The sequence below is a fragment of the Micropterus dolomieu genome, linkage group LG04, assembly GCF_021292245.1.
Source record: "Micropterus dolomieu isolate WLL.071019.BEF.003 ecotype Adirondacks linkage group LG04, ASM2129224v1, whole genome shotgun sequence".
Classification (NCBI taxonomy): Eukaryota; Metazoa; Chordata; class Actinopteri; order Centrarchiformes; family Centrarchidae; genus Micropterus; species Micropterus dolomieu.
In genome coordinates, this window is record NC_060153.1 from 8,074,479 (window position 1) to 8,098,553 (window position 24,075).

General features: G+C 38.7%; 3 protein-coding genes across 3 annotated transcripts in view; 1 reads left to right on the plus strand and 2 right to left on the minus strand.

Moving 5' to 3' along the window:
• LOC123969300 (interleukin-15-like) overlaps nt 1-18,046 on the minus strand; it is a 30,458-nt gene extending 12,412 nt beyond the window's left edge. Inside the window, exons 1-3 of the mRNA XM_046046569.1 lie at nt 17,933-18,046; nt 16,725-16,834; nt 5,620-5,713 (exon numbers count right to left, since the gene is read on the minus strand). Of these exons, the coding sequence (XP_045902525.1) occupies nt 5,620-5,713; nt 16,725-16,771 (141 nt within the window). The 5' untranslated portion in view covers nt 16,772-16,834; nt 17,933-18,046. The remainder of the gene's footprint in view (nt 1-5,619; nt 5,714-16,724; nt 16,835-17,932) is intronic.
• znf330 (zinc finger protein 330) lies at nt 6,026-13,468 on the minus strand. Its single transcript, XM_046046568.1, has 10 exons — nt 13,356-13,468; nt 12,736-12,912; nt 12,610-12,629; nt 12,093-12,163; nt 11,362-11,438; nt 9,855-9,981; nt 9,659-9,763; nt 9,464-9,510; nt 8,152-8,269; nt 6,026-7,356 (listed from the first exon to the last, which is right to left on the minus strand). The coding sequence occupies exons 2-10, from the start codon at nt 12,853-12,855 to the stop codon at nt 7,070-7,072; spliced, it is 972 nt and encodes a 323-aa protein (XP_045902524.1). The 5' UTR covers nt 12,856-12,912; nt 13,356-13,468; the 3' UTR covers nt 6,026-7,069.
• The window catches only part of rnf150a (ring finger protein 150a), a 17,413-nt gene continuing 8,019 nt past the window's right edge, over nt 14,682-24,075 (plus strand). Inside the window, exons 1-2 of the mRNA XM_046046567.1 lie at nt 14,682-15,358; nt 21,905-22,155. Coding sequence (XP_045902523.1) covers nt 14,905-15,358; nt 21,905-22,155 — 705 coding nt within the window. The 5' untranslated portion in view covers nt 14,682-14,904. The remainder of the gene's footprint in view (nt 15,359-21,904; nt 22,156-24,075) is intronic.

The window sequence follows — 24,075 nt, forward strand, 5'->3', positions numbered from 1 at the left end:
GAGTGATTTCATTCACGTTCAGACCTGCTTCGCCTAGAGGCGTTCCCATAGTGTCGTAACCGACGCAGTTCGAGTTCCCTCGAAGGGGAACTGGAAAGATTTATCTATTTCCCTTGTTTGAGGCAACGGGGCAACCGAGTAATACACAGGCTCCCGTTCAGTCTGGGATATATCATTCAGGATATCCCGCACTTTAGTCCTAAAAAGTTCTTGCCAAGTCCATCTTCTTCACAACATTTGAGTCATGAAACAACACACCGTTTAGCTTAACAAGACAGTCGGTGCTGTTGTAGGTAAGTGTTTGACAGTGATACATAAATGAGGCTTCACTTGCAGCTATTTTGTCAGTTTCCACAGTAGCTGTCCTGAAGAATGCACCGATATTGCTTGCACCTTTAGCTAGTGTGGCCTTCTTGTGCATTTCTGTGGAAGAATGTTGAGTCAAGTCCTTCTCACCTCCACGGCCAAGTGTAAACTCCCTGTGACATTACTGCTTTCGTTAAGTCACCAATGACAGGCTTAACCAACGTCTTTTTTACTTTCCATTGTTTATTGTATCAGCTGTTATTTTTTTGCAGGTTTAACCATATTTGCAGTTTAATCCCTAATTCCACTAGTAAAATGAACTTGACTGAAAATGACTGAACAGCATCACACATTGCCCTAATTTTCTTTTCTTTGTGGAGGAATTGGCGCATTTACTTAATGTACACTGATGTGCGTGAGGGGAGGCTGTGATTGGATGATGACACGTGTCGAAATCATTCTCCATTATCGTGATCAGCACTGCACTGTTGCACTTTACGCAATAGTCATCATAAATATTTGGATACTTGAAGTCTGTATGAACTGAACAGCTCAATGCAATAATTGAATAAACTACTATTTGGTCATTAACAGTGTGGTATTTTTCAAATTGAACAGATTTTTGCAGCTTAATGTGCATATGTGGAATTCCAACCATTCTGGATCTGAATATGTAATCATGTTAATACCCCACTCAATTATTGTAATAACCTCTCCTATGTCATTGTCTAGTCAAGCCAGGTTGTTCAGGTAGTTGGATTGATATGATGGTAGGTGAGACACAGACAGGAACAAGACATTGTAGACTACTTGGGTATGGATATTGTGTCCTCCACAGCCAGCATGGAGTCAGTCAAAAGTGATACACTTGTCCCCAGCACTTTCTACTCAGCTTTGTAGTGGTTCGGGGAAATAGTACAGTACTAATATGTAAGGACACCATAAGGATGGTCTGCTGCTGGGGGGTGTTTGACTGATTGTGGGGGGAGGTTCTTTTTCTTTTTATGGTGGTTATGCTAAATATTATAAGCCTTTATTTTGTTTTTTTATTTGATTTTTTTTTTTATGATTCACTGTCTTTTTAAAATCTGAGTTCATTGTAGGTCTGAACAACAAAAGCCCCACACACAACTTTCTTCTTTTATTAGAAAGATCTTTCTTTATTTTATTTCTCCCATCAACTTTTATAATGCAGACAATTAAAGTCAGAGAGAGTCGGAGAGTCTGTCTACAAGAAACATGTTACATAATTTATCATCATTTCTATTCAGTCACATGTGAGGCTGGTCATTCCAGTGTTTAGTCCAAATACACAACAATAAAACATAGTAAACACGTAGCCTAAGGAGTCGGACAAGTCACTAAACTGCACTAAAGTCTCCAATGAAGCAAGCAAAGGAAAATAAAACCAGCACATCCAGCCATCTCACCTACTGCATCTGATGAAAGCAGTCAGCAGCTCCGCGAGTAACATCAGCAGATGAAAGCATGAATGAAAACCACTACTAAAAAAGCTGTTGGATTGATATGCTGGAAGGCAGTGATCGATCAGTTACAAGTGATGTGATTTGCAAATAAAATGTATGCAGTAGTGTTAAAGGATATCAGAAGACACCATTTAAATTTCCCTGAAACATTTTAGGCTAATAAATCCCAAGACAACATGATCATAATCTGGGTTATTCAATAACAAATTCACTATCAGAATTAATAAATGCAGATAAGAGGCCTATAAACATTTTGCTAGTAGAAATGTGGCTGTGGCCTGTGCTTCTGAGCAGGACATACAGTAACCTATAATTATTCATGTGCAGGTGTTTATTAAACAGGTAACAGCTACAGAGAGAATCATGCTACTCTGCACAGATAACTGTGAGACATTAGTAGTACCAACACAGTGCACACGTGTGCAAACACAAACTCCTTCAAAAGCCTGTACAGCTATTAAAGCCGACTGACAGCTGATCCAGCTGTGATCAGCTGCTGCCGTCATCAGAAACTGACGTCGCTTCACATGACGCTTCGGTGGAAAGGATGTCTCATTTCTTTAAAAACATATTTCCTCATTCCTTCTCTCCTGGCTTTGACATATGAGGGAAACGTGGATACAATTAAGAGACTTGAGAAGCAGTCTTTTGACCACTATTTGAGCAATTTTAGTGGCATGAATGAATTTTAAATGGAATGGAAGTTAATTTAGAAACATTTTTGGCTGCGTTAAATAAATTAATCAGATTTTTGAAGTGACAAGAAGTTCTTGACACTGAGTTGGAACAACTTATTCAGTGCTTTACATGTTGAAAATCCAACACAGCTACTGCAACTGAAAAACATAATGATGGGGCAATGCTAATATAAGCCTGATCACTTTGACATGCACCAGCCTGCAATAATTTTTTGGCAGCTATCTGTTCTACATTTTGCAGCTGAAACTTTTCCTTTTAGCCTGGATTATGTGTTTAACGTCTTCGTCTGTAAAATATTCCACTCTGCTGCCTGTCTGCTTAGCTAATTGCAGTTGTTAGAGTGAGTGAAGCTAGAATATTAAAGATATCCTGGGTATGTTGAACTTGCTTTGTAGTACAGGCCCCAGATCCTCTGATATCAAAGGCTCAGACCCCTCTAGTCTTAAATGTAGACACAGAAACAGCCAGCAGGTTCTTTGTCTAAGGTCCTCAGGCTGCTTGCAAGATGTAGAGCCATCAACAGCCTTAAAGGTAATAATTCCATGTAGAGCATTGTTATGCCACAAAACATGTCTGGATGCGATCTGTTTAATGCTGCTTTGAAAGTCATGCATCAGTAACACTATACTTACAAACCCAGAGGCGGAATGTTACTAAGTACAGTCCTGTAGCCTACTTAAGAACAATTTTCAGGTATTTTCATTGTATATACTTCTACTTCATCAACATTATGTTTATCTGACAGAGTTTATTATTAATTACTTTTCAGATTTAGGATTTCACAAGCAAAACACAAAAGGAGCCTCTAAAATATGATGTAGGTCTTTAGTGTGTAAAATACCTACAATTGGCTATACTGACAAATCACATGTAAGTAATAACATCCAATAATACAATGTAAGGGAGCATGGGGATGGTTGTAACATCTCAAAGCTCTTTAAAGCCAGTGTGTTCAAAATGTGATACAAACTAGTTACATGTGTCTGCTATTAAATGGTGTAGCTGTTATCTCTGCAACACAGACTCAAACACAAGGATGTTCAGTTAACCCCATAGTCTGGGTTAGTTGTAATATACACCGGGTTGAAATGTAAAATTATGTAATAAGTAGGGATGTGACAAGACACTTGGCTCAAAAGACAAGACATTGGGTTCACAAGAATGAGAAGAGACCAGACGAGATTTAACACTATTTTTAGGAAATCTTCAACTTCCGAATTATATGAAAATCTTCATTTCCTGCATCCTGGTGATTTCTTTTGCACAAATTTCTGCCTTTTCTGCATCACTTTATGGTGGAAATGTTTTATTATGGATTTTAATTGAAGTTTGACCCTAACAATAATAATAGACATATAATAAATAGGGCTGTCAAGCGATTTAAAAAAAAATCATCTAATTAATTACAGGTTTTGTAACTTGTTTGTAGTTTTGTAATGAATGAATTGAAATGAATCACATTTATCGATATTTGCTGTGATAAGCATTTAAAATATTCTAATTCAAATAGATTTTGGTAGATGAGTGCATCGATGATAATAAACAAATTTAATAGTGATGGCGCAATGGATAAGATGCATGTCTTTGATGTGAGAGACCCGGGTTCAATCCCCCACTGTGACCCTTCCACCAATGTGTCCCTTAGCAAGACACTTAACCCCTAGTTGCTCCAGAGGCGTCCGACCTCTGACATATTTAGCAATTGTAAGTCGCTTTGGATAAAAGCGTCAGCTAAATATGTAAATGTAAAATTTAGCTAAACAACTTTTTTTCCCCATACATTCATAACGTTTTTTCACTGTTCATATGCAATAACAATGCCACAATTTTTTTTTTGTAAAAATACAAATAGTGTTTTTGTGTTATTGAAGATCTTCAAGAAACTTAAGGATGACGCCTACCTCCTCAGTTTGTGTAAGCAAGTCACCACTGTACTGGACAAGACCAGGTCAAGCCTGGTTAAAACTTAAGTCACAGTATACTGTTAACTACCAACATGTCATGTGTACAGTCAGTCAGAAGGCTAAAATAGTGAATGCCTCTTCTGCCAACACTGTTTCTTCTAAATTCAAAGTTTTCGCCGTATTTAGCGTCTCTGTTGCACTTGTCACACAAACCAGATGGAAAGTAAACTCCTTTGATCGGCGCCTTTGAGATTAGATTACAGCAAAAAACAAGGATCAGTCCAAGTTGGGAGGGGCCGCTCGTACCCCCTCACCCAGCCGGGTAGCGAATCATAAAGGTGCCAATTATGATTAATCCTGCGTTAAAATATAAAGCGTTAATTTTCCTATATTTCTATTATTTTGACAACCCTAACAATAATGTCAAAATTAATTCATCATGGTGGTTGATTATCTGTTTTTTCACTAACTTAATGTAATATTAAACAATGCAGCGGCATTTGTCAATATTGTAGGACTGAGTTTGCTTTCTCACATGCCAATAATATTACGCTCTAAAAGCAGTGCTTTGTGATACTTTCAATTATAATTTTGCTGATAATATTTAAATTCAGAACTTGTAAGGAAGTACTGTTACACGGTTGTACAGATCCTTTACTTTTACTAAAGTAAATCTGATTATTTCTTCCACGAATGAACTAATACTGTAGGCCTTTATTACATAATAATACTGTAAAAGTGGCATTCTGCATAATAAACAGGTCTATGTTAACAGTTGAAATTTTAAGTAGGCCTACATTTTGCAGTAATGTAGGATACTTCTGTGTCAGTAAAATGTTTAATATTAGCTTTGCACTGGGACACTGACTCACCACAAACAGCTAGATTGTTGTTTTGCAGCGACTCTTGTGCTTACATAAACAGGAGGCGCTTGTCGCACCAGATGACGCCGTCTGCACCAAATGAAAGTGAAACTAAAATAGAGACACAGTACTGGTTTTGTGTTTTGTTTTAACCCAATAATCATTTTGGTGCACGGTTCACCGACAGCAGCTGAAATATCTCACCACGCTGACACACCTCCGGTCATTCCACACTATTTCTGTCCTGCCTGTGGGAACTTTGCGAACTTTCTTTCTTCCTAAATGGAAAACACCACATGTAATCCTAGTCCAACACGAGGTGTTACACCTCTGCCATCCACACACACAAAGTCAGCTTACCGCTCTTTTCTCTCCGTAACATGTGGGCTGGACGAGTATCACCGGGATCACCTTCATGAAGTCTGTCATCTGCGCAGCGGCAACGGTTCCTCTCCTACCCAGCGGAGCAACAGGCGAACATCACATTTTTGCATTTCACTTGTAATAAAATTATTTTGTCTCACTGATTTGGGTCCAGCAATAATATTAAAGACGACGAGCGTCACTGCGGTCCAAATGTTGCTCTTAGACCGACTTACACACGCCCCGATATCGTCATGTTGAGGTCAAGTTCACTCCTCCTCTGATTCGTCACTTTGCTACACACCGAATACGTTGTTTCATATTTGTGCGTGTCAGAGCAGCATTTGAAGTTTTTTTTTATTATTGCAAATTCATAGGAGTGAGTCATCCAAGCCAATCAAAATATGATTTTAATATTTATTTGGCATATTTAACAATCATGTCTCATCAAATGCAGCTGATTACAAGGAGAAGAGCAAATGTCAAGTTGACTGAACTTTATGTTGCAGGGTAAACAACCAATTTACAATAAATTGCAGATCAAGTCCTCAGCAGAACAGTTATTACACAGTAAAGACATCACAATAAAAAAAAATATATTTCAGACTGTAACCAGGGCTGAATTATGGTCTGGAGCTGCAGACATTAAATCAAGTCAATTTTATTTGCATAGCACACCTCACACAGGTAAACTCAGTGTGCTTTACAGTAAGACATGGGAAGGATTAAACAAATTTGACAAAAAACACAGGCCAAAAAGGACCCAAATTCATTATGAGGCAGCATGTAATGATTTCATGAACTGCGAGTGGGTTAGAGAATATACACCACAGAAGTCCCTTGAGAACAAAAATTACAGGGAAAGACTGAGTTGCACACAGATTTTTATATATACGTAGTTCACTGTGACTGCCAAGATGCACATCTGTAAGAATCATCTTATCGCTGACTGTAAAATACTGTTATGTGTTCCTAACGACAAGCCAGCAAAACACACAAGATTAAAGGAAACTTTCAAATGAGAATTTACTGCTTCCACTTTGCACCTTTACCTGTCTTGTGGTGGGGGGTCCTGTTTTTACATTTTCCTAATTAAAATTGTGTCAAAACAAAAATGAGTCAAAAGGGGCTTACAAAAATATTTTAACCAAAACTTGCCTATTATTTGAACTTATGATTTTATTCTTCTAGTTCTTGTACAGCTGCTTGTGTAGGTTTTATAGAAAAACATTTATAGTCCTCAGAGTGAGGTATTAGAAGCAGTATCGTACAGAAAGAAAATTTGCACTAGTATCAACACCCAGCCCTGGTTATACCAGACAGACAGATAGATTTTCTGTGTATGTCTCTATTCATTCCTGACTTGTAACAACTGAACATCTGCAGAGGATCATCTGGCTCTATGGGACTGTGCTCTCCGCCTGTACAGCCTTCTTCCGTCTCTGTCTTAGGTGGTCCCGTCCAGTTTAAGACCCGCCATGGAAGCAGCAGCCTTTTCCTCTTCACCTTCTTCTTCTTCCTCCTCCTCCTCCTCCTCCTCGGCTTCATCTTCCTCATCCTCATCATCCTCATCTTCATCTTCCTCATCCTCATCATCCTCGCCATAGTTGTCCTGTTGCTCTCTGCTTCCAGAAGCTAAGTTCTTCCAGTAGGAATCGTATCCTGATGCTCCGTCGTCGTAATAATCGTCATCGTCGTCAGCACCAGCCTGGCGGCCAAACTTCAACGTGCGAGCTGCAGAGAACACAGACATTTCATTTACAGGGGCGGTGAAGTGACAGAAATAGACAGGTGACATTGAGTTTCTACAAATTTTAGAAAACCATGTCCATGTATTACAGCTTAACTGTAGTACAGTATAGTCTGTGCCTTTGTATTACCACACCTGTTGAGTACCAAAGATAAGTACCTGTTTTGCTAACAAATGCTTAACTGTGTTTTGAACTGTAAAACAAGCACCAATAAATGGATTAAAGGGTATATATTACTGATCTGGATGGTGAGATTTATGGTACACTAAACATGTAAATCACTGCTGACAGATAATGCAGCAGCTCCTTGTAGAATTTATTTAAATTTCTTGTTTAGGGAAAAAAAAATATTAAATTCTGGTAGTGTTCACACTAGATTATGAAAATGAATGTATGGTGAGAAACTACAGATATCAGAATCCTGAGTAGATTTTCAACAAAGCTCTACAAGACAGAACCGAGCTTTTTATCTCACTCCCCAATGGATACCCGTCCAAAGAGATAAAGGACAAACGGCAGTGGTGCATTTAAGAAATTATCACTGCTTTGTCACATTAAAAGATGAACCTTCAATCTCAGTAAATCAATATCACAATAAATTGCAAGTGAAAGCTGAATAAAAGATGAACAGCACCCAATGCCATGCTAGTGGACAAACAACTTTCTAGAAAATTTCCCTGTCTTCACACTTTTTGTTTCATTTGTCAAGGCGGTTGCAGCTTCCTCCAAACTGCAGCTTTACGGGAAACAACTTTCAGTAGTTTTATATCACACTCACTGGACATGCTGAGGTCTTTTGTCTCTTGGGTCTCGTGACCACACTTGGGACAGGGTGGAGCTTTTCCTTTCTCCTGTTTGAAGACCTTACTCTTAGCGTGGTCATCACAGTAACAGGCCTAAGAGGATGCAGTTGGATTAACGTGAAAATCAACACATGGGAATGCACACACACAATCTACTATCAGCTAATTCTGGTTTGAAATATAAGCATGAAATACAATGACTCTTCAGGCTTGTTTAGACAAGTAAGATCATTCATCATTATTGTTTTGCCACCACATCTTTTTCTCTTGCCTCAAGTATAAAGCTTTTCACCTACTCTGTTAAGAAGTTAATAGCTGTTTTTTCCTCTTCCTGTAAAGTTTGATAAAGCCATTCTGACATTTCCTATTTCCATTTTATGCTTTGTTAGGACTCAGTAAATAATTCTGATGGGTCCTCAATGATTTACATGGCTTTAGAGGAAACACTTTGATTTGTTTCAAATCTATCTCAATACAACACTCCTAACATGAGTCCATAGTTAAAGACGAGGGACAAAATCCACAGTCCTCATTTTGTTGTCCTCACTTGTGGACTTTACAGATAAAGCTGCAATGTGATAACTTTGCCTGTAGGTAAACCTTAAATGCAAGTGACATAACCAACTTGTTTGAGCACTTGAGAGACCATGTAGTCTGATGTAAGTGCACACTGCTCTCGCCCAGTGACAGACAGAAATAAAGGATAAATTATCTTGTGGCAGCAGCTTTGGCCTATTTTAGGAAGTTCAGTTTTATCTGTTTGGAGTGCTCTATTGCTGCTGAAAGCTTTATACTGTTGTAGGGTAAACTATAAAAAGGGTAAGCAAATGAGAAAGAGAGTTCTAATTGACTACGTCTTAAAGCTCGTGCTGACTACACGACTTTCAGCATCGTCCCAAACACATTTGAAACGGGAAATGACACAAACCTACACACAAAACAGCTGCTGTTTATTATTATAAAGATAGCAATTATGAAGACAGAATATGGGTGAAAGAATGGATTAGCACACGGAGCTAGCAGGGATTGTCTGAGCTACAGAGAAAGCTGGAGGTGAGTAAAAAGTGTTTTGCAGTGAAAAAGTAGCTGCCTGCTCTGCCAGCTGCCTTTTCTCATTGACTGGATGTGGATGTTTTGTTTGTTTTGTTATGCCAGCCAATAATATAGAGGTAGTATTACATAAATATGCTTAGCGGAGTCTAATGAGCCGATAAACACATTTTTAAAAACAATGGACACAGCTCCCTCCACTGTGCTTTCTGAAGTAGGCACAGATGTTCCCCTTACCTTACAACGTAGGCAGGAGTGCTGTCCCAGTCTATTACAAGAAACACCTAAAATTGAATGTGGGAAAAGGCAAAACAAATTACCCTCCCTTTTATGCACACATACCTTCCAGATATTATTCTCTGGAGTGGAGAATATACAAGTTACTATTAACCACAAAAATGCTATTGTGAAAAAGAAATCTACATGGCTCACATTTGTATGTTTCTGCCTGAAGGACTTGGCAGCTTGCCTGGTGTTCAAACTGATCATCCTCACATAGGAAGTTATGACAAAATGAACAGCGGAAGATTCGCCCTCCTAAGTAGAAAGTTAAAACAGTCAGTGGTGATCTTTAGTGAGACACTGATGTGATTGGGTGCATTTCAGACAAAAGGGAGAGGGGTCTTACCGTGATCCCACACACTGCGATCACACTCGATGCAGTCTGCATCAGTCAGGGGACACACACAGGCGTGAGTGCTCAGACATTTCCTGCCGTGGCACACCCAAGCTTCACAGAAGTCACATACTGCCCCCTTGTGGTCACGAAGAGAATTACAAACAGTCAAATCAGTTTGCCATGATTTACTTTTACTGAAGCCACAGTACAAATCTGAATAAATTGATCTCAGACAAAAAATAGTGTACTACATTGCAGGCTATTATATCCGGTACATGCTTTGTAATTTAGTAGGTAATAGTCATTCATCACTTGCATTTTGTTTAAATCATTATTCTGTTAACCTATTCCAGCATGTCGGATCCCTACTAGGACAGCGTTTAGACTGCGTTTCTTCTTTCTTCAATAATAATAATAATAATAATAATAATAATAATAATAATAATAATAATAATGCAATACTTGAACACAAAAATGCACAATTGTGACAAAGACTGTAAGCTCAGAGTGTTCTTAGAATCATCGGGTGTTTCAGCTTTGGCTGATCAGACCCCAGCTTGTGTCCACATGGCGAGCTACTACTGACACAATAGGTATAATTTCTTGAGCCATTTTGAGGCTCTCTCTGCCGCTTTGGTGGTATTATGGATAGCTATCCTCATCCTCTCTTCCCTGATGGCCAAATGGCTGAGGGCTCAGGTTAGAGTGTGGACAGAGAAACCCCTACACCCAATCTCTACTGAGAGGCACCGTGTTCTCAATCTAACACATGGGCAGGCACTGACAAGTCCTGCATACTTGCTCTCTTCCAGGTAAACTTCCCAGGGGACTTTCACCACCTGAACAACAGCTTGCTTCGTGGGTACGAGGATAATGTCCTCGTGTGGTGGCAGCGATGTGGTTGGGGAACTTCAGCTTGCATCTGAGGTGCACTAACAGCTGCTAGTCCCTTGCAGAGGCCAGCAGTTGGCTGGTTTGAAGCACATTTGGGCCGGCGCTTGCGAGAGCTTGTGTCTTCAACAAATTTAATGGAATCTGGGGCCTAGTCATGGTTTGCGGTTCCCGTTAGCCTTTCCTTTTACAGTTGCATCCAGAATTTGGTAAACATTGTTGACTGGTTCCACAGTGGGGTCGTGTTCGCTACTAGCCACTTACTCACATCTCCCCTTAGACTTGTTGTTAGAGGGAGTCAATTGTAAAACTTGGGTAGGTCTGGGCACCATGGGGTGCCTCCAGGCCTGGACTCTCCTGCATCTTAGCAGGTTGGACACCTATGCATTTTGCTCGTGCTTCCACCAAACACTTCATCCTTGTTTGGGGGATCTTCGAGCAAAGTTTGTAGCAGAATTTGCCACATGCACACTGCTTGATTATAGTAGTCTGGGGTGCTTCTCCCCCATTCTCTGGTACCCCTGTGGGTATCATTCCATTAACTCTCCAGTAATGGCCACAGTTGTTGTGGTTGTCACCCAGTCTTTCCTGGTAGTCAAAGAATAGCAGTATGTTGCTAACTTACCACCATGGCCATCCCAGTGCTGTGGATCCCAGGATGTTTGATGACGCAATCTGATGACTTCATGCACTTGGTTTTGCCTGACAAAACAAGCATTAAATAGGTCATATTTTAATAAGTTGTCACAACCAGTAGTTGTATTGCCACTACGTGGATAATTCTGATGTAATTACAGCATTTTTCAGATTAATAATGTTTAAAAGATTTTACAGTACATAATTGGTATGCACTGCTGACTGCCAATGTGTCTTTTAGAATATCACCACTCTGAATATTTTCAACTTATACACATAGTGGCTTTAAATTTGCATTCACTGATTTTAGGATCATCAGGATCAGCTTATCTGTCATGGTTAATACTACTCTCAAGTTTAAAATAAATACCTCCTGATGGCATTAAAGTTATCTTAGCATGGCCTTGAGGCTTAAAAATTTAGAACAGAAAGACTGCATTACAAACTGAAAATCCGTGGCTGAAAACATAAATGTACTGTTTAGTCCTTCAACAATTTTTAACAACTGCAGAAATCAGCTGATTTAGGATTTTACTTAGCTTTTAAAAAATGAATTTACATATTCATGATGAGTTTTTAAATATTTCTGTATTCAGTAGGAATGATTGGGATCGAGACTGAGAGTCACAGACAGACTCTGGATGACGGTAAGATTTGAAAGACAAACTAACACCTTGTTGGGGAAAAAATAAAATACATCTTTCACTACAGTTTACTCACCACACTGAGCACAGACAGGCAGCTTCTGCACAGAGTTACAGAAGTAGCAGAAGGCTCTGTTCTTCTGTTTTCTACCAGGTGAAATTACAAGGAGAATTATGTTTTTTTGTGCATTACATAAGTAAAAGAAACAATACCACAATGTAAAAATTGTTGTTTTTTTACAAGCAAAATGTATTCTGTATTCAAAGTCTTACTTAAGTAAAAGATCATGAGTATTGGCATTAAAAAGTAGTCATTATGTAGAATGGCCCATTTCAGAATAACACATACTTTATCACTGGATAACAATTAGTGATGCATTAATGCGTTAGCCTCACTAATGTTGCAGCTAGTAAAGGTGGGGCCAATTTCAACTACTATGGTATTTTAATCCTTACTTAAATTATATATATTTTTTAAAAATACTAAAGTACAAGTACCTCAGAATTCTACTTCATTTCCAAACCTAAGTAAATGTACTTTACATTCCACCACTGCTTGAATAAATATTACGTAATGCAATACAGTCACTTACCTCTGACATTTGTCACAATCCTACAAGACAGAAGGCAATAAAGAAATAAAGTAAGATATAGTATTCAATAGTATGACAGGTAACTTAGCGTTTTTGTGTATCTGCTACAGTAGCTAAGTTACTAACCATGTTAAAGTTGCAGGGGTGTTTGGCCACATCTACATGTTCCCGGTTGGCTCGACTCTGTTTCTCTCGCTCCTTACGACTTTCAGCCTTTTTCCGGGCACCGGTTTTCTTTTTGGGCATTTCTGCTTCAGCGGGCCGGTAGCCACACAGCTAACTGCTAGTTTGACGTCAAGTTATCTACAAACACGGATACATAGGTGCTGCTGTGGATCCGTAACAACCAACAGCTGGCTAGTTTATCTTTAGTTGCAATTAAGCTAACAGCAGATACCTTTAAGTTACTTTAAATGTTTTATCTGACTTCTGTTATCAGTAAAAATACATTGTATCTAGTAAGCAAGGTAATGCTAGATCGCCAACATATGTGACGCATTATGAGGCCAAATATGCACAATTAGCTTAAGGTTAGTTTATAACGTTTTTGTTGGCTAAGTTAGCTGTTCCAGCCAACAGACAGTTTTGAAACTGACACGTTAGTCACGTGGTAAGAAAATTTAATTAACTTAAGTGTCAGCTGTTTATCTATAATATTTAGGCTGTCTAACAGTTAAATTAATGACCCTTAATGTTACATCCAAGTGTCATTTCAAATGTTCAAGTATGATTTGCAGTTTTCTTACCGAAAAGATCGCCGATTTCTCGCAAGTCCGGTCTGGAACTCTGTGCGGGATGAAACATACTGCCCAGCTTTGGTTCCTACTTTTAATTCCGCATTCCCTAAAGACAATAAATGTTTGCTCTCATCTTGACTTTTGCACTTCTGGGTCTCCCCAGAGTCAAAACTGTTGTTGTGAACAATCTGGTTAATAGTGAATAGTCTAAATATGTTTAAAGAGTAATAAAACACATTTTGTGATGCCATGTTTGCAGATACATGCAAGTTGTATCTTACTATTAAATCTGCCAGAGAAATCAACCGAGCCTGTAATGACCTGCAATCACAACCTGGCAATGCAAAAAGTTTTCTTTATGCAAATAAAAGCTCATTACTGAAGTAAATAGGTAAGTAAATTCATTTGTGAAAAGTGATTAGTGAAACCCTGCCTAGTGAAGAACCTACCTTATTGAGAATTAACCCGTTTAATCCGAGAACCCCCCGTTTAATCTGTCGATTATTCAAACTAATTTATTGTGCAAGCAGGCTGAACTTTCTAGACATTTGTAGGTAAGTTGGCGTAGCTATTATATAGTTGTTGTATAGACACTGAAAATAATTTCACCTCAGCATTTAAACATCTCAGATTACTAATGAAGCAACTCTTCTATAAAGATTTCATGAGATATTGATTCAAATCTGTAATATAGAATGGGTGGGGTTTTTAGAATAAAAGACAAAAAAACATGTAAACAGAAAATAATTGTGAGATGGAATATGACACATGAGTAAATGGAATAACACAACAAAATTAAATTAATTTTAAAATAATTAATTAAATGATTAATGTATAATTTAAAAACACAGAACAGCACCATTAATGGGCTAGAATAATGATTTTAATTACATTTAATTAATATAATTGATTTACTTGGATGTATCAATTAACAGATTTACTATTTAAACCCCGTAAAAGTCTATATTTATTCCAGGTTCTGTAGATTACCAGAATGTAATACCTTTTTATATACAGTCTATGTGTAATACCGTAATACCCAAGAAAAATAATTTAGAAATGTCTTCTTTACTTTTGATGCACAAATAAATTAATAACAACTCTAACATTTCCTACAGTGTAACATTTTACAAAATGCAAAACTGTTAATTATTAATTTCTTTGGCAGTTATAGGGTTTACATGATTTATTACAATTTTAGTTTCTCCACATGCCACGGGGCGTCACAGCCACCATATCCACGCCCATGTCACGTGCTGATGCGCGGTGAGCCAATCCGGAGCGAGGACGGGAAACAGCTGACGGAGAGCAACAACACATAGCGACGTCTTTTCCTGCAGGTGGTGTGTAGTAGACTCCTGCACGTAGCTCACAAACTCTTTGGACCCCTCGGTGTTTAGCAATGCAAGGTTAATGCACTTTGTTTAACCAGAGCCTTCTGTAAAAAAAAAAAAAAAAAAAAAAGTACAAAAATAAAGATAGAAAGAGGGACTTGGTGCGAGCTTTCCAGTGAGGAGGAGACCCCGGAGCTCGTCGTCCATCCCAAACCAGCCGTACAATGGCACCGTCCCTCATCGGAGCTTGCCGCAGTCTGGCTCTCTCGACGTGGCTGCTGTCGTTTTGTTTCGTCCACCTGCTGTGCCTGGACTTCACGGTTGCAGAGAAAGAGGAATGGTACACGGCGTTCGTCAACATCACCTATCTGGACCCCGTCACATCGGAGGTCAAGACAGAGAAAACCGAGTGCGGTCGGTATGGCGAGCACTCGCCGAAGAAAGAAGCCAGAGGTCTGGTCCTGGTGCCGTCGTCCCTGCAGGACAGACAGGCGTGCGACCCAAACGTCAGGTTCCCTCCCGTCTTTCACAACACCGCCTGGGTGGCGTTGGTGGCTGCGGGGAATTGCACATACCGAGAGAAAATCCGTAACGTTGCCAACCTCAACGCCTCTGCAGTTGTCATATACAATGTGGGCTCCAGCAGTGCCAACGACACCATAACAATGCCCCATCCAGGTAAGAGGCGACCTGTCTCCCTGCAAGAGAAGTCTCATTTTTACAGGCTTTTCCTCCATAATCCCTGTCCAGTTGAGTGTTGGAGGCCTATAAATGTCACTTAAGTAGTTGCTTCTTTAGTGTTTGGCACCTCTGGACAAGATTAATGGCTTTCATTCCACCTGCTGGGGTCCCAGACCCACTCTGCATCTCTGTAATCAGCTAAATAATCAATTAGTGGTAAATTAGAAAAGTTGCTCCAAGTAGATGGACTGACCCACTGCCACAGATCTGCTGAATTTGCCAACTGGTTGTAGGTGTGGGTGCAACCTTTGAAGGCCATGTTAATATACACCATCTGGACTGGGAGTCATTAAAAATGTTTTTATATTCGTGCCACTTTGATACCTGAGTTCCAATGTTACTTATTACTTACTTATGTGCTCCAAACTTTAAGAGATATGAACGTGTTTTTCCTACTCTACCTTTTTGTCATTTTAGTGTTGGTCTGACACAGTTTTTAGTGTCCCATGTGTCTGTACCACAGTCACACATCAATTGGTGCCAGATAACATTATTTATGGTAAATTCCCAGCCCTATACACCAGAAGAGGTCGCCTCTATTAGTCCCTTAAAACTACATATCACTGAACACAGCTCTTTCACTGAGTTTATTTTCCATGCCTAGTAAAATAAACTTGATGTGTTAAACATTCTAAATCCTAAAAAACAACAAAGATAAAGCACAGACCTCTTTTACTAACAATGCAAATACAACATTATCTATCATAAAGTATCAGAGATCTATAAAGGAAACAAAACAAATATTTTAAGTGGGATTAGTGCATAAACAACACAGATGTTTATACAGCATTTGTTGAACTACCATTTTTATGGAAAGAACACTAACCAATTTCATTGTGTGGGATTTTCTAGCTATACTTGTGTTTTTAGGAATGATATGATTCCTTGTTCTGGTGGGTTTTTCTATTGGATCAAGTATCCTGGAAGTCATAGACAATCAGTTTTTTGTTCAAATGCTCTTCATCAGCACACACACCTGCTGACACAGGGGCTGGGATGTCGGTTTTGCATTGTAATGTGGTCTTTGTTCTCAAATTGCCACTCTGCTCTTCTGTGCTTTTTAAATATTTTTTTATTTGTCAAAACAGAGGAGGATATTATGCATAGATACTGTACATGTATCAGTCCATCTAGTTTTGTAATAGATCTATATAACTGTCCCAGAGTTGCAATAAACCTTCAAATTATTTTTGTACAGTTATTACAGTTTTAACTCTTGGTTTCACCCCTCAATTCTATTTTATGCAGTTTTTAATACTGAATCAGTTGTTTGCAAGAATAAAAGTTGACTTCTTTTTCCTACAGTAGCTGTGAGCAAAGGCTTGTTTTCCACTTGACTTGTATTTCCATTGGAAACGAGCTCCCAGTTTGTTGGTAGTTGTCATAAAGATGTGGCTGACCAGACAGCTACACCTGTGCAAGACAACAGCACAATGCAAGAAGGCTGTTTGAAAAAAAGGATCTGTACAATAACAGATGTTTAATCAAAACGCTTGGAACACTTAAGGACACAATGGTCAATTGACTTCGAGACTTTTTTTAAATGAAAAGGCCCTTTTGTACAGAAGTGTAACAGCCACCTGTCACATAAGCAGATAATTTAAATTCAATACAAAGCCAGTGACTTGTCTGACCCTTCAGATCCCTTTTTATAGTATTTAGTCACAATGTTGTTGCACTATTCCAATGTAGCTAAAAAAAATAAAGTAATGCAGGTCATTTTTGTACTTTACTTAAAACATTTAACAGTATTTGAACATTAAAAATCCTCTATTCCTCCTCTGTTCTTGGAGTAGCAAACAAAGGCTCATCACTAGGTTACCTAGAACATTAAAGGCACCAGGCTATTTTAAAGGCTTGCCCTGCTTTGAGCCCTGGCATATATATATATATATAAACTGAGACACTTTGAGACAGAAACAGCAGCCAGGAGAGATGTGATGACAAAGCTGGTAGAAAAGAGGAAGGCAACTGAGGGTACAGTGACAAAGCAACTTTTCTTAATGTGTAGACTGAACGTGAGGCTGCGAAAGAAAGAATAGAGCACTTCCCTGTCCAGAGCCAACACAGCTGGGCTGTAAAATCCACAGTTGCCAGAGCCAGGAACCTCTCATGGCCTGGCCTCATTTAACCCCTTCATCCCAAGAATGTGATGTGTCAAAATAATGTGTCAGCTTTCGACTATAAAGCCGGGTTAGATACTATGGGTTTATCATTGGTGTGTTGGTCTGGATAAAGTTTTAATCTTCACAGCCCTTTTCCTGTAAAAGCCCCTGTGAACCGTATCACTGGTATCACTTGAATAGTCAATCACATTTAATCTCCCAGATGAGTTGTATAGAGGTAACTAGTAACACCACTGATACCTCTCATATCTCTACAGTAAATAGGCCTGTAGACATATAGCTGAAGCCATCAGCAGATTAGCTAATCTTAGCATACAGACTGGAAACAAGGGGAAACAGTTACCCAGGCAGTGGCCAAAGGTAAAACAAAGTTTTAAATGCCTACCTCATCACCTCTTGTTCCTTTGTTTAACCCATACAATAAACAAAGTGTAAAGATGACATTTTGCTGTTTAAAGAGAGGCTTTGTTCCAGACTTTTTTCTCTTTTTTTGCCTTAGAGCACTAACTTCCTAGTCTGCACTGGTTGCTTGGCAACTGTTCAGCACCAAGTTTTTTTTTCATACTTCAATTTTTGTATGGATTAATCAAATAAGATGTGTTAATTAACATGATGTTACCTTTGGACTGAACCAGGCTACCGGTTTCTCTTAGTTTCTAGTCTTTGTGCTCCGCTAAGCTAACTGACTGCTGGCCTCAGCTACAGATATGCTAGTAGTATCAGCCTTCCCATTTAACTCCCAGTAAGAAAGCGAATAAGTGTATTTCCCAAAATATCAAACTACTCATTTTGTCAACAACTCTGAAGCTTTTTTATATTAACCACAGTGTAAGCCTACTTTATGTAACTGTCAGGTTCAGGTGAGCACATGGTTGTTAATAAAAGATTCACCAGTTAATTTAGTGTTATCCACTTTGCAGCAGACCAAAAGCCTGCTAGTGAAATGAACGGGTTGGTGTCCACTGAATTACCCCTTCAGTATGTATCCCTCTTGGCTTCCACAGCTTTTCACAAGTTCAGCCTCAGTCTCAGACGTTGCCCTCCTGTTTTAGAGGCAGCTATTTTTGTCCACTTTGACTGCGTCACAGTGAACAGAACAAGCAGATAAGAGTCAAGGCTTAGGGAAATCTTACATGCCTTGTTATGGCTTTCCTAATTTCTCTTCTATGAAGCTGAAGCTGACCATACACAGACATTTTGTAAAGGAGTCTGGAAGCAACAGTTTTATTATTGAAATCCTTTGCCTTCACAGGCATTGCACACCATATGGCCATGCTGCATAAAACCATAAACCAGCAGGTCAGGAGTGTGTGTATCTGAGATTGCACACATTTAAAAAGAGGTTTACATAACAGTGAACATGGAGTCTTGAGTATTAACTTGTATTACTGGGGAAGACTGTTAATATATTTCTTAATCCACCTATTTAAAAAACACTCATTTTAGAAACTCTGAAAATGCCTGTCAACCACACGCTTAACTTATTTAAATTTTTATGTCGGTGAGAAAGACAATGAAGAAGTGTGGCGGCTCATGGCCTAAGAGTCTGAATAGACAGTAGTGTTCAGCAGCGTGTCACCATCTGTTTGCTGTCCAAACACAAGCTTTTGTTTTCTCTGTCATTGTTTGTAGTAGGGTTTGCTTCAGAAGCTCTAGCGTACATACACTCATTTTGAGGGAGCAGCCATGTTAACGCAAGGATAAACCTTTGTGTTGACAGTGGAGATACTGCTAACTGCATTACTGTGTGACTATGGGTGAGTAGGGATCTGGCTGTGTTTGAAGAGGATGGTACAAATCAAGTGGTTTGTACCCATTTCTACCTTTCCTGTAACAAAACAGTTAATTGAAGCATTTGTTTGATTGTTAAGAATGCTGCTTTGCAAATATATTTACTGTATTGTGTTCTGAAACAAAAATTACAACCATGTTCTGAAATTCTATTTCCACAAGAATTTAAATTAAAAAGTTCAGCTAGGTAACATATAGAGGCCTGTGCTGATTAACGGACATGATTTTGGTCTGATTTCTCTGGTAAATGCAGCTGTGCTGTGCAGATTTCCTAACCTGTTACGTAAAGGGATTTATGAGCATGACAGCTATAATGCATTGCAGCTACATCCTTTAAAATGTAGTGTCAGTTGGATTCAAAGCCTTTAACTCCTCTGGAAAACACAAAACACCATATTCTCTGTCAGTCTTAATACCTCTGTGGCAGAATCACCCCAGAATATAATGTGAAAATAGCTCTGTGCAGATCTCTGTGAGGTGCATGAGGATTTGTCACGGCACTTTGCTGCACAGGGGATGCTGTTGGTGATGGCAGGTTGAATAACGCTACTGGTAATGGTGACTGATATAGGGAGTGAAGCACCGCATGGAGCCTCTGTGACTCTATGCAGCCATAGTCATAAACAGGTGGCAGGAGAAATATGATGTAACAGTTTTTCAAGCTGTTGATGCAGTTCCTGGAAACATCAGCCAGTGTTGTGTCACTTCCCCCATTATAGACAATTTCAAATAAACTATACAGAAGAGATGCTGAGTGAGACTGGATGTTTTGAGACCGGTACAGAGATCGATGTTTGGAAGTTAGAAATCTAATAATGACATGTCAGCCGAAATGTTTTCACATAAGAAATGGCTGCATTTTTGAACCCTCCTACATTTCATTTTCCATTTTATCTTCACTGCAAACTGTCAAATAAAGGCAAAAATACTTTTCTTTTTTTTTTACCTGTCAAACTACAGTATGTAATCGTGACACCATTTCTAAATGACCTCAAAATATCTCTGCAGTTTTTGGTTACAGACTTATTCACAGATAACAATACTTCTGCGATAAGCAGATATCAGGCGATAATATCAGCATCAGTTAGATCTGTAGTATAGGCTGGGCATCTATACTTTCTTTAGCTAGTCCTGAAATAATTGATTGACCAACAGAAAATGAATTGTCAGCTATTTTAATAATCTACTAATTCTTTAGGTAAAATCAACCAAGCCAATATGACTTACAAGTTCCAGTTTCTCATTTGTGAGTTTTGTCGTCTTTTCTCTGTTTTGTGTAATTTTAATCTGAATATCTTTATGTTTTAAGCTGTTTTAAACACATTTGAATGCACGTCCCTGTGATGGACATTTGTTGTGACAATATAATTAATTAATGAAAGAAATTATACACACATTTATCAATAATGACAATGATAGTTTTAGCCTAAAGTTAACTGAACTGTGGCGAGCATGAGAAGAAGTACTGTCTTAGCTAATGCGAATGTTAATTTTTCATGCAAACCCATAGAAATCCTGTCCTGTAAACACGGTCTTCCTCCTGGACTTATTTCAGGTGCAGGTGTTGAAAGATGCTCTGTGACTGTAATGCAAAAGTCTTCATCGTGTACAACATGCAAAGCAACAGAAGGTTGGTGGCAGGAAGCCTCTTACATAGCAAGTGAGGCTTTAGTTTTGCTGTCCTGTCTAAGCTCCCAGCAATCTGCCCAAGTTTTCTCTCTTGTATACACCACAGTCTGAATCAGAAACTGAGTTTTCACACCTGCTCTGCTTTAAATGACAATTCTTTATATACCAGAGTTGGATGGTAGGAATCTACTTGTAAAAAGTATTTCTAATTTCTAAGCTTTGGTAAGCATTTGTGTATATCCATAAATATTAAGGAACCAGGGCTGTGTGATGCTAAATTCATTTGTATTGTAAAAAGGGTTGGATTAAGAAACTGTAGCCAAAACCTACAGTTGGTCTTTAAAGAAGTTATTTTCAGTTGCAGTTTAATGAGATTTATTGCCTTTCTGTTGTGCTGCCTAATTTTTGTCCTAATTACCAAAACAAATTTCAGATCGCTTTAATACAACTACAGCTATTTTCAGGATGTCAGAAAATAAGGAATGCTCGTTATAATTTCCCAGAGTCCAAAGTGATGTCTTTAAATGTCTTGTTTTGTCTGACCAACAGTCCAAAACCCAAAGATATTCAGTTTGCTATCATGAATGACAAGAAAAAGATAAAATCCTGACATTTGAGAAGCTGGAATCTGGAACCAATGAATGTTTAGCATTTTTTTCTTCTTTTGCTGATTCGTTTTCTATCAGTTGACTAGTTGATTAAGAGACTAATTGTTGCAGCTGTAGACATTATACAAAAATACATTGAACTTGTATTAATTCATTTTCAAAGTTTAACTGTTTAGTTATATTTTCTGTAACTTATATCTCACTAAGTGCTGTTTCAAAGCTTACTCCACAAAAGATATGAATATATAATTCATGGGGAAAGATCATTTCTGTATTTTAGTTTAAGTGTGTGTGTGTGTGTGTGTGTGTGTGTGTGTGCGCGCGCGCAGGTACAGGCGATGTTGTGGCCATTATGATCCCAGAGCCTAAAGGTCGTGAGATTGTGGCGTTGCTGGAGCAACACATCAACATCATGTTATACATCACCATAGGAACCCGCAACCTGCAGAAGTACGTGAGCAGAACATCGGTAGTGTTTGTCTCCATCTCCTTCATCGTTCTCATGATCATCTCCCTCGCCTGGCTTGTCTTCTACTATATCCAGAGGTTCCGCTATGCTAATGCACGAGACCGCAACCAGGTATGACTGTGTGCACTTTGCTCAATCAAAGTATAACTCGTTGTATTTCTGTATAAAAGGCATCCTGACAGGGCTGTAGTGCTGTGGTCTCACTCACACTGACATAGGCTCTTACATTTTTTCCATTTGCTGTCAGCTCTGTACGGCTGTGAGGAGAGGCCAGAATTAGCCTGACAGCTGGCCAAACAGAGACGTGGCAAACCAGTGAACCATCAACCAACTCCGCTTTCTAGTCCTTTGAGCTGACAGTGCAAATACTTTTTATAATAATGGCTATTGCCATCTCTATATTACAGACGTTCCTGTGACATCTATAATGACAGTTCATCACTGGGCCTGTTATGATAGGAGCCGGAGCCATGACAACAACTGTTTGCATTTTCATTTTGATTTATGTTGTACAAAGAATTCAGCCATTTTGAACAACTATGCTCTTGATTTATTCCCAAGGGAGCCAAAACAGTTATGGTGTGCTATTGTAAAACTATATCTCAATAACGCCACTTGCCTGTCAATTCTGTGAAACTGCCGCCACCTGTTATGTCTTTGTTTTATTGTTATAACCACCTTTCTTTAAATACTTTTCCCTGTCACAGTGCCAAAAATACAAACCACATTAACTAATTTACCCGTAATAAACAGAAAGTAATACATTGTCAAATTTATTGCTGCCTGTGTAAAACATTTACAGAACACTGTGTTAAAGAAACAGTTTGTTAATACCTCAAAAAATGACCTCATTGTTGCATACATTACCAAAGCAACTAGCTCCCTTTACACACTTCTCCCACCCTGGCAGCATTTTCAAAACCATCAAGAGTTGAAAGTAATTGGTGTTTCAGTTTGTCTGATCTGTTCTGTTTTCGTTTCTAGTCAGTGACAGTGGTTCAGCTGTGGTGTTTTATACTCTGATCTATTTGCTTAACACACAGTCGGTGATGTCGTCTCTTCTCTATTCATTTCCAAAGTTAAGAAGCACAATCGACAAGCCCCCAGCCTGCAAAGCGACACGTGATGTTTGATCCTGTGAAATTTCATGTTTGTACACGTTAACATGACAACAGCAGTATGCAGATACAGTGCATCTGGAAAGTATTCACAGCGCTTCACTTTTTCCAAATTTTGTTATGTTAGACATATTCCAGAATGGATAAAATGAAAATGAAAAGAGTTGTTTTTTTTGTTTTTTTTAATCCAAATCTAATCTACAGCAAATTTAATAATAAAAAAAAACTAAACTAAAGGACATGTACATAAGTATTCACAGCCTTTGCCATGACACTCAAAAAAACCTAAAAAAACGTAGTGGGGATGTTTTTCAGCAGCAGGAACTAGGAATCTAGTCAGGATCGACGGAAAGATGAATACAGCAATATACAGAGACATCCTTGATGAAAACCTGCTCTAGAGCGCTCTTGGCCTCAGCTTGGGGTGAAGGTTCATCTTCCAACAGGACTATGACCCTAAGAAACACAGCCAAGATAACAAAGGAGTAGCTACAGAACAACTTTGTGAATGTCCTTGAGTGGCCCAGCCAGAGCCTCTTACTCTAAAAGACTTGAATGGAATTTGTGCCAAAGGTGCTTCAACAAAGTATTGAGCAAAGGCTGTGAATACTCATGTACACCCCTCACATTTTTGTAAATATTTGATTACATCTTTTCATGTGCCAACACTGAAGAAATAACACTTTGCTACAATGTAAAGTAGTGAGTGTACAGCTTGTATAACAGAGCGCTCTGAATACTTTCAGAGGCACTGTACCTCACCGTCTACAGACCAATGAGATACCTACAGTATATATCGCTGTGTCACTGACTGTTTTCACAATTTCAAAAAAAATTCTGGCCATGTCAGTAATCAAGGTTTTTTTTTTTTTTTTTTTTTTTTTTTTTTTTTTTGTGTCATCAGAGACGTTTA